The sequence below is a fragment of the Pituophis catenifer genome, unplaced genomic scaffold (assembly GCF_029215685.1).
Source record: "Pituophis catenifer annectens isolate HBS135680 unplaced genomic scaffold, rPitCat1.0.hap2 SCAF_2, whole genome shotgun sequence".
Classification (NCBI taxonomy): Eukaryota; Metazoa; Chordata; class Lepidosauria; order Squamata; family Colubridae; genus Pituophis; species Pituophis catenifer.
The window spans coordinates 136,175,511-136,186,470 of record NW_027256882.1 but is presented as its reverse complement, the minus strand read 5'-3'; the positions used below and the strand labels follow the sequence as shown (position 1 = coordinate 136,186,470).

Here is a 10,960-nt window from a genome sequence, read left to right as displayed (position 1 = left end):
GTAGTGACAGAGGAGTATATATCTTTTTGTCTAGCCGTATTTTTATAAAGTAGAAAAAAATATTTCTAAACATTTTATCATGCCCATTATATAAATCACAAGGGATTAATGGAGTTGGCAGTTTTGATGACTTGAAGGAAATAATGTGAGAAAATAATGTAGTATAGAAGTAAAACATTCTTTTTGTTACCCAAAGTCTTCTAAGAAACATTCATACTACAACCTATGCCTTCTGTTGCTTGGGGTAGTGGAAGCTGGCCCCACAATGTTGCATTAGGGGGCAAAAGTGGCTAAGATTTCTTCACAAGCAAAGAATTCATGAAATCCCTCTATTCTGAAGGACACCAGTGGAAGCAAAGTTATTATTCATGTTTTATGTTAATTAAATGTGTTGATTGTCCATTTATCCCAATGAAGACGGACTTTTTCTGCTCTTCTGAACAGTTCTTTAAAGTGACCTATTGACTTGGAAGGCTAATTGTGGTATTCCATAGCTAAGCAGCAAAATTCCATATGCTCCCTAGAGAGCTGTTAGGTTTTTGTATCTCTTTGCTACCATCCAGTGGATATTTGAGTCTTTCAAAAGAATTTCCAGAGAACAGCAGGTTCTTAGTCCTAAATGAATTAGAGAGAGAAGTTAGAAGTTTCCTGAAGATGGGTTCCAGCATGAATCCGAAAGCTCGGAAGATATAATTTCTGGTCCTGGTGACCGACCCAGATTGGATACTGCAACATTATCCTGGGACACGTATATTCGCCTTCATTTGCTAAATGAATTACTTTCTCTAGATAAAGTAGTCAAATTAGTTTTATGCATTACTTGAGTTATATACTAGATATATACCATTTATTGTCAGATGCCAATATAAGATCCCTACCATGATTTAGATGAGGATTACAGGTGCTCCAGGCAAGCAAATTTGACTGCTTGGCCAACCCAATTATACCAACTAGGCAGGGAGAGCAACTTGGCAAAAGTATTTGTGCCCTAGTTCCTGGCATAGAATTGGATATTTCCAGTCTTACAGCAATTTGAGATGATGTCTTTCAACCCCAATCAATCAGGTCACAAAATAGCGGGTCCCATTATCTGGAGAATGGCATGTTGTCCACCATTTTTGCCTATCATACACATGTGAAAGAATCTATGCTCTAAAGGGAAATTTGTTTGTAATAGTCCAGTCAACACTGACCTTCAAAAGTTATGTAATTATGATTCCCAGTCAACACAGTTGATTCTGGAAATTCTAATTTCAACACAACTGGAGGGAACCAAATGGGGAAAGACTGGTTTACTAGTTCACTAATGTCAGGAGACAAATGTGCTAATATCTTCATGTTTACCTGGGAATACTGGAAATGATTAGTGGTAGAATTTTGTCAGTTTCTCCAGCGGCAGACAACTTGTTTAAAATAATTTCTCTTCTTATATTTCTTTTTAACTTACATCTTAAATCCAAATTCTTACTTCTTATGTGGTTACCAAAGATAAAATATTTTTCTTTTAAGATATTTTGGTAAAATTAAAATACCAAACAGAAATACTGACAGATCTGGCCAATTTCTGTCATAATATTTAACCCAAAGATTAAATTTGCTTACTATTTCATACTGTTACTTTTGGTAGAAACTTCATTTTTTTTGTGTGTATTTAGTAGCAAGGGCATATGGTCAAAGCCTGGCAGAATTATAATATAGAATTCGATCAATATTTGCTTACATAGATTGGAAATATAAATCAACCTATTTTTTTATCAAATAAAATGTTATGGTTCAGTGTTAGCAGCTTATAGTCAACTCAGATGATGCTAAAATGCTGCAATAATATTATCAAGTAAATACCATTGTAATGTATTTGAGTCTTGACAATCAACCTAAGGTTGTTAAGTTATGGCATTTAGTATGATGACATTAACATATGCCATCACTTCCTCCTCCTCCTGGCCTTGGACAACTATGTTCAAGGTAGCAAAATGTTATTTAGGTTGGATAATTATTGCACTGCTTTCAAAGGCAATTCAAAAAATTTCTGGCCTCAGAAAGTTTCCCAAGAATTGCAACAAATAGGTCATGATGCAGGTTACCCACCTCGTTCAACAAAAACAAAACATTATTGTGCCCTTTTTCATATACTTGTGAGAAATGAATGTTTGATGTCTATCTCCATGTAATTGAATTAAACCCAATTTAAAAGGTGTGAGTCTCAGGTTTTTCAATTTTATTTTTCTGTGTTTTTTTGTGTACCCTATTTGTTTGAGAAGGTGCTGCTAATTCACCAGTGGAAGGATTTTAGCATTCCCCTGCTCCTGCAATGAATGAGAAATTCTACATGGCTTGTATTTCCATGCACATAGCACTGGATCTATGTGCCTAGATTTTCTGTAGTAATCAAAAACATTAATACAGGCCCTGTGTTAAAGGATTTTAAAAATATTTTAAAAGACTTTTATGTGTTTTTATCTGATTGGAGCAGGGATGGTAATTAAATCAAATATTCTGGAACAGTGGAACAGAACTTTATTAGCAACAAACTGACCTTGTTTCTTTTAACACATACTTGTTGCTGAAAATTTTTTTAACTCATTGGTGTAGTTAAAGTAGCATTTATTAAATTATTTTCATATAGTAAATGTTTGGGGGGTCGATGAACAATCTGAAATTTAATGAAGAGGCGAATGAGCTGAAGAATTTGGTCTAGGAAAAGGGTGGGGAACTTGTCCTCCTCATTGTCTCAATCCACATCATAAATAACACAAAAGACAAGGAACTTCAGGTCTTATCTTGGGGATAGGTATGAGGCGGCACAAATTCTCCATCCCTCCTTGAAAGGGAGGGCAACATAGGATTAGTATACTGATTATTACTAAGATTTCTACACATCAGTTCTGTTCTATACTACTCTACTGAAAGTTTGCACTACACTTTTTGTTTTAACACAAGAAGTCCCCTGAACTATCACCATGTGACAACCATATGTTTACATTCTTTTTTCACAAAACTGGTGTTTCTACACAGTGGCTCTGGGAAAGAGATGAAACTTCAGAACGAAGTTCTTTTATGGAACAGGCATAAGTAAGCTGTGCTCAGAATTTGTCAATTACAAGTGTCAATGTATTGCTATTTATGAGTAGGATACTTGTGACAATTTTGAGGCAAATGAAGTCACTTTTTGTCTCTACTCTCATGTAAATGCACTTTTATGTCATAATATGTGGACGTTAATGTAATTTTTAGTGAGCAACTAAATATAGCAAATAAATTTTATTCTGTTAATATAGCTTCAGGAATTATGGAAACCATTTGTTCTACTCTACATTCTAGAGGTTAATAAGGGTTGAATTTGTGAGGCCTCAGTTGTGATGCATTTTTGTCATGTTAAGTTTTGCTAAATCTGATGCATATGAATAGTTTCTCTGAACAGGTGCAGAGAGCATTTCTTAACACTAGTATTTATGGATCTTGGATTAAGAAGCAGAAACTTAATTATGAATTAAGAAAACTTGAATTTAAAACTTCATTTTTTAAAGGAACAAAATTACAGGTAGTCCTTGCTTAACAATCACTATTGGGGCTGGCAACTCCCTTGCTTGTGACCATGCTGGATTCATGATATCATTTACACTGTGGTGGTTAAACATGCATTTGTTAAGTGTGACTGAGACTTGTGATTTAACGGCCAGTTTCTTCATTGATTTGTCAGAAGCCAGTTGTCAATATGCAAATAGCAATCATGTGACTTGCTGGATGCTGTGATGTCCACCAATTGTGAAGAGCCTGAATTCTGATCACATGACCAAGGGATTACTGCAATGCTTGTGCTTTTTCAGCAGTGTCATAACTTTGAACAGTTCAAGACAATTGTTAAACAAGGACTATCTGTTCAGACTTGGAACATTGCAAAATTTTAGTATAGCACTAGCAATAGCACTTTGACTTATATACTTCATAGTGCTTTTACAGCCCTTTCTAAGCGGTTTAAGAGTCAGTATATTGCCCCCAACAATCTGGGTCCTCATTTTACCCACCTTGGAAGGATGGAAGGCTGGGTCAACCTTGAGTCGGTGAGATTTGAACTGCCACACTGCAGTTAGCAGTCAGCTGAAGTAGCCTGCAGTGCTGCACTCTTAACCACTGCACCATCTCGGCTCTAGTATCTTTTGCCTCTAATTCCCTTGGCAAGAAAATACAGCCACCAGCTGTATTATTCATTTATTTTTATACCATCTTATTTCTCAAAGACTCATAGTATTAAAACTGCAACTTTCAGAATTCTCAGTGGGCTTGGTGCAAGCTGAAGTGAAAATGAAGACTGAACTGAGCGACATTCATTTGCAATTCTCAACTCTACAACTATGGATTCTGAGACATTGCAGAAAATGTTAAGCCTTGTTTATGTATTTAAAATTCTGATTGTATATAGTGAATCCATACAAATATGCATATAGCCTAAATGTAAGATTTCAGAGTTTTCAGTTCAAAAGGAAAAATGAGTTATACGTCAGCAATACTGACAATTGACTAAAGCTGCAATCTTAAAACTCTTCAAAGTAAGATCAAGTTACCAGACTTACTTTTGAGTAAACAACTGGTATTGCTCTGAAATTCATTTCAGAATGTTTCCTGAAGGCAGACCTTTAAGCTGTTATACTGTATGTTTGCATTTATTTCCTTGGTAAAATACTTTTATAAAATAAAAGTAATTTAAGGAACTGGCAATGGCATAGAAGTCAAAATGGTCAGTAAATCTGTGTCTTTGGACACAGATGGAACTGCTCAGTGAAAAACTAAGCAATGTAGGAGTTACTTAGCTAAAAAACAATTTGTCATTCTGTGAGTCATAGTTTAAAGCATAATCTGTTTTGCAGATCACTCAGGAGTTTATTCAACCAATTTAGGGTAATTTAGCAAGGCGAATGTACTTGCTGAAATTATAGAACAATTCCAATATCAGAAATACCAGAAGTATATATTTAAATTTCTAGCTCTCAGTAATGACAGGCGCTTATCCATCATCATACTGATGGGTAAAGTACATGTACTTTTTCTTCAGACATTGGGAAAGACCCCATAAGAATGGTGAAGAATGAGCTGGACCTTGGAAATAAAATCTCAAGTTCCACAAACTAGAATATATTCAAATGATCACCCCACAAAGAATATAAAGTATATGGGTAAAATGGGCCTCATTTATCAATGCCTCATTCTTGTTTATTCTCACATATAATCAGTGGTGATCATCCAGATACACATTTATACAATTGCAGAGAATCTTAAGCTTTTTTTTTTTTTTTTGAAAGAAATCAAGCTGGCAAACATTTTGTTGTGCTTCAAATAGAATTGTAGAAAACATGGGATAACATGGAGAGGGTAGAAGAGATGGTGGTTATGCATCCATCCTTGCTCTATTTGACCTCTTGGTGGCTTTCAATACCATCGACCATGGTATCCTCCTGATCGACCCAGAAGATTAGGGGGTGGGTGGCATGTTGTTCTGCTGGCTCACCTCCTTCCTTCAGAGTCAATTCCAGATTGGGGAGGAGAGATCCCTCCCTGGCCTCTACTATGTGGGTTGTCACAGGATCAGTGCTTTCTCCTTTATTATTCTAAATGAAGTTGCTGGGTGAGTTCATCCATCCATGAGGTATCATTGGTATTAGATCTGGCAAAGAGGCATTCTGCAGGTACCATTAGCTAGGGATCTACATTTGATGGATCCCAGAAAATGTGCCTTCTCTGGTATAGCTATGTCCCCATGGAACATACTTTCATCCGAAGTTAGATTAGCTGCACCTTTTTGGTATTCTGGGAGTCCCTCAAGACCTGGTTATGTTAACAGGCTTATACTCTCTTTGCCTATAGTTTATTTTTATAATATTTATCTTTTAACATGTGTTCTTATTTTTATTGTGTTATATATGCATTGATTACTGGATTGTTGTACCCTGCCTAGAACTGCTTTTTATGAGATGGGCAGCTATACAAATTTGATAGAGGATAAACATATAGATCACTTTCCCTTTCAAATTTTGACTTTTCTCATCCCAATTTCAGAAACTATTTTGAGGATTCCTTCCTTTTCTTCCAGAGTCAATACCATATAATACATTCATCCCTCTTCCTATTATTTTCTTCCATTTATTGTTATCTGTCTAGAAATACTTTCAGCTGCTGAAAACTGCATGAGACCACAAAGGTCTCATACAGTTTAACAGGAAGTTTAACAGTAACAGCTAAAAAGTTTACAATAATTATCAGAATGTTTAGTCAAAAGAAATTGCCTTGACTTTTGTTATTTAATATTGTGTACTAGATACACAAGCTTTGCTTTAATATGTTAAACACCGATGGCACAAGCAAGCAAACAGGGCCACACATTAAAAAAATTAGAAGTCCTTATGAATTTATTTACACAATTATTAAAGTACACAAATACAGTGGTAATACAAATGAGGTGTTCTGAGATATTATTACCAATACACAGGTTTATAGAGACATTCTAACTATATTTTCAGCAGGTGATGGTGAGATTTAAGTATAATGGAAGGGCAGAGACTGCCCACAACCAAGAACAATTTGAAAGGTTTGCAGTCAACTTTTTAAGTATAGTACAGCAATTGAAGGTTCCAGATATATAGAAAGAAGAGGCTGCCTTTTAAAGTCTCTAACATTACATCATTGACAACAAATATTTACAAAAAGCACACTGAAGTGTAGAACTGTACAAATGGAAGTGCACATGCCCAAAGAACCAACATCTACAGCAACCAGTGATACAATTATTCAATTTTTTTCCATGGACCAACATTAAAACACATTCCCATTGCACTCCCCCAATCATAGGTTGCATCAAATCAGACCTTGAACATACAAATAAGCAATAGATTAAAAGTTCTAACGTAGCTAAAGAAAAGTAACAAGATTGTTCAGAGTTCAAAAATCCACAGAAGTGAAAAAAGAGAGAGGAAACAAAAGGTGACCCGACAAAAGCTTTGAAACAAAATGCTTGCAAATTAACAGGAAAATAAAATCTTACTCGCCACCAAGTTTCCAAGGAGACAAGAACCTCACGCTTATTAAAAAGTAGTAACAACACACCTACATATTGCATTTTCATCCCCGAAGTGGGACTGATGGTGCTTTTGAGTGGTATTTGGTATGACTCACATGCCTTCTACTTTCCCAGATTACTAAGGGATAAATATATTGCTCATGAAAACGAAGATTCTTCATGTATATTAGCTGGCACACTAAGTGTTTTGGCCACTATATAAATATATCTTCAGCTGAAGGGCCAGCTGTTCCAGGCTTGCACGTTTTAATAAAGAATGAAAGAATTCAACAAGCTTGAATGTTCTCTTGACTTCTTGCAGAAGGAACAGATTGCTTATAACTCCGAGCCTTGGCGGAATGCAGCTGGCTGGCGGCACTTGCTGCCTCTGTGCACTCAAGAGGCCCGCCCACGTCTACACTGCTCCCACTGCAGTGGCAGTGCTTAATTGGCATCTGTAGGAACAACCCAGCAGAAACAAGGTATCCTGCCCCTCTCCAAACCCTCCTCTATTATAAATAAAGGCAATACATTCTATGTTCAACATTAAAAACTTCCTGAAAGATTATTTTCGCTTTTTTTTTTTGTCCTTCAAAATCTATGAAGCGTTATTTTCACCTCTACTCGGTACAGCTTTTTTTTTCCAAAAGAACTCCCACTCTTTCTTGAACAAAACAAGAGACAAATCAACATTTTAAAAAAACAAAAAACTGGGTGGTACATAGAGGTTTAAATTCTTAAAAAAAAAAAAAAAAAAAAGAACCTGACGACCCTGGAAGAACAAGACAGCCGTAAATAAAACTAAAACTTAAAAACCCTTGAGAACCCCCTTGTCCTGTCAAATGGGACCATACAAAAGTAAATAGTGTAAAATAAAAGGAAACACCTCTAATTCAGTTAGACATTCTCTTCTCACTTAAGCTTACAAGAAGTTTCAAGTCTTGAATTTTTTTTGTTTTTAAACCAAGCTTTAGAATTTTCACATTTCCACACAGGGTTTGAATGAGACAAGACTTTGTTTTTATAGAGAAGTTAAGCCAATAATCTTAGCAAAATGAATACAAAACTTTCTTAAACCAAGTAAAAGAGTTATAATTACAGTAGAACAATAAAAAGGGGGTGAAGACTGCCGCCTGCTGAGGGACAACTAAAATGGCTATTAAATAACAGGCGGGCAATGCTGTATACCATCGCTTCCTTTTCTAGCCCTGTTGCTAGAGTTCATATAAGGTTATTAGGTTTCGGGCTAAAGCCTCTTGTAGTGTGGCAGCTGCTGGATTCTGTCCATGTTCCTGTGAGTATCTTTAGACAGTGGCAAGGAGAGTTCCAACTGGAATATTTCTTCTGCTCTAGTTTGGGATAGTTTGCTAGTAAAAGCCATTGATAACATAGGAGATCAGCCATGCATTATCTGCCCCTCAATGGCAACATTATTTCACCGATGCACAGCAGATTGGAGTACGCTGGTCGTCGCCAGAGCAGGAATCTATTGAAGCCAAGGAACAGGGTATCAATATCAGCTCACACCTACTGAGACTGCATAAAACCTGGACCCACACACCATTTTCTATGTATACAACTGAACAGACACATCTACTTCAGAAGGGTGAAAAGCCAGTACAGAGATTCAGTACAACTGAATCGATGATACACCCACCTGTAATGCCCATGAAGGGAATGACAGAATGACATGTTCCTTCTGTATTAAAGGTATGGTAAAAAAAGGCTTCTTGTGAGCAGGGAGAAATATATGAAGAATGATGAAAAAAGCACATGCTAGTTAAAGAGAGAACAGATTAGATAACTCAGGTGAGCTCTTAAAATAGTAATGAAACCCAAAGCAAGAAGCAAGGTGACAAATGCATTGTAAATGTGTGTGTGTGCGCACACACACAAATATGCATTATTTATAATAATGTTCCCATAAAAAATGCAATGTCAAGCCAAGTCTGCGAGCTCTGCAATCAGAAATTTGATAGTATTTCAATTCCAATTGAGGTGCTGGAAATGAAATAAATTAAGAAGACCCTAAATCTAGATGCTTTGAAAAACAGATGAAGGCTTACAATATTTCTAGTGGAAATTATGAATACTGTCAGTATTGCCTTCTTTTGTAACAAAGTTACATTTTATTCTAAATATATTCAACATATAGGTAATCTGCTACCAAGCGTTTGTAAGCCTCTTAGAGTCACCTCTACATTAGATGGGTGGAATATAAATGTAATAAATAAGTATAAGTATAATCTATGAAATTACTGAAAAATCCTCCGGATTTTTTCAGATCAGGATGAAAGCAATGGGTTTGCTTTGTGTGTACTAAATCAAGCTTTGCTTCCCTAACAGGATTAAGATGTGCAAGAAGAAACACTTAAAAAAAAAATCTATAGGCTATGAGTGGCAAGCAAATCCTCCTTTTCAGAATTATACAATAAAGTTTTAGTATTTAGATTACTGAAACATTGCCAAACTCTAGAGAGCAGCTTGCATATGATTGAGAACAGGAAGAAAGGTGTTTCCAGGTATCCATCCCTATCTAGTCCAAGGCCTTACTAATGCAAGTCCAAACTCTATAGTGCACCAATATTCCAACAGCCAATTTGTATGCTAGTTTAGATTCATACATATTTTAAATGACAAATAACTTTTTGTTGTTTCAAATTAAGACCATCCTTGAATGCAGTTTGTAGAAATACTGTCCAATTGCCACCACATTGATGTCTTGTTGTGCAACAAGAGGCTTTAAAAAAATAATAATCAGGAACTTGATTATGGACTGGATCCTTCAATTTTTCTCTCTAAACATTTGAGGTTTTCCAACATAAATTGTACATAAAAACAGCAATTAAACATAATTTGTAAAGAGTTTGGCTATTACCAACCCTAGCTGCTGATCTTTACATCTTCCCTATTCTCATTTCAACTTTTTTCCTGCCAAACTGGGGAGGAAGAAGAAACATGACATGTTTTCTTTGCAGGAAAATGTAAGCAAGCACTTATTTAGTATAACGTATCTTACAATCAAGGTTAATCTGGAAGAGAATCCTTCCACATAGTTAAAATTCTCAACAGTTGGATTATCCAGTTGATCAGATCCAAGTGGATAATAACTTGCAAATATTGTTAATAACATAAAAGGCCCTGGGAGTCAAGTATACAAAAGCATTAATGCAAGAGGAACAAGAGTGATTCAACATTAATAATAGAAATTAGCATATTATGAAGCTTTATCAAATGTCCTTTGGGCGGAGAGGCAAAGCATAACCCAAACAATAAAATGAAAGAATGGTCAGGAAAGAGAGCACAGCTGTTAGCAAAATCTAAGCATCTCAGGTTGGGCAAAAGAGCAAAAGAAACGGTTTTGGAAATATTTAAAAATGGCAGCATGCTACATATTGCCCATACACACTTCGTTTTGCTTTGGGGAAAACTACCTACTATCAAGGCAAAAGGACAGATCAAATGATAAGCTTTCGCTATCACAGATTCATTCATTTACTACACCAATACAAGCATTTAAGTGTCTGCTGTAACAAGTCCAGAGGCAGTTTCCAGCTACTTATCAGTTTTGAAAATGTTTTTTTAATCTTGGCTGCTTGTGGGAAAGGGAGAGAAATAAAGAGGCCACATCAAACTTTCGTTTATCTTACAAGATAATTCTGCTTAAATTAGGCAGTGAAGATGTTCCCAGTCTTAGTTTTCACTACAACTAAAGCCCTGTCCCCTTTTATGTCCATGTGATGCACATTAAAAAGGAGGCAGAGCTACAACTCCATGGCAACATCCGCCATCTTGATTTTTCTAAAAGCTCCCCCAGATATTCCTATATATTGGAATAATTTAATTTAAATGAATATAGTCTAAAACTATTACCAGCAGTCACTAAATTGGGCAGCCAACTTATTAAAAACA

At 35.9% G+C, this 10,960-nt stretch overlaps 1 protein-coding gene across 3 annotated transcripts in view; it reads right to left on the bottom strand.

Annotated features, from left to right (window-relative positions):
- Window positions 1–6,383: 6,383 nt before the first annotated feature.
- The window catches only part of CSNK1D (casein kinase 1 delta), a 45,417-nt gene continuing 40,840 nt past the window's right edge, over window positions 6,384–10,960 (bottom strand). For all 3 annotated transcript variants that reach the window (XM_070937620.1, XM_070937619.1, XM_070937622.1), the window contains one exon: window positions 6,384–8,534. Coding sequence is in view for 2 of the 3 variants with exons in the window: in XM_070937619.1 (XP_070793720.1) it covers window positions 8,484–8,534 (51 nt within the window). In the remaining variant the exon portion in view is untranslated. The remainder of the gene's footprint in view (window positions 8,535–10,960) is intronic.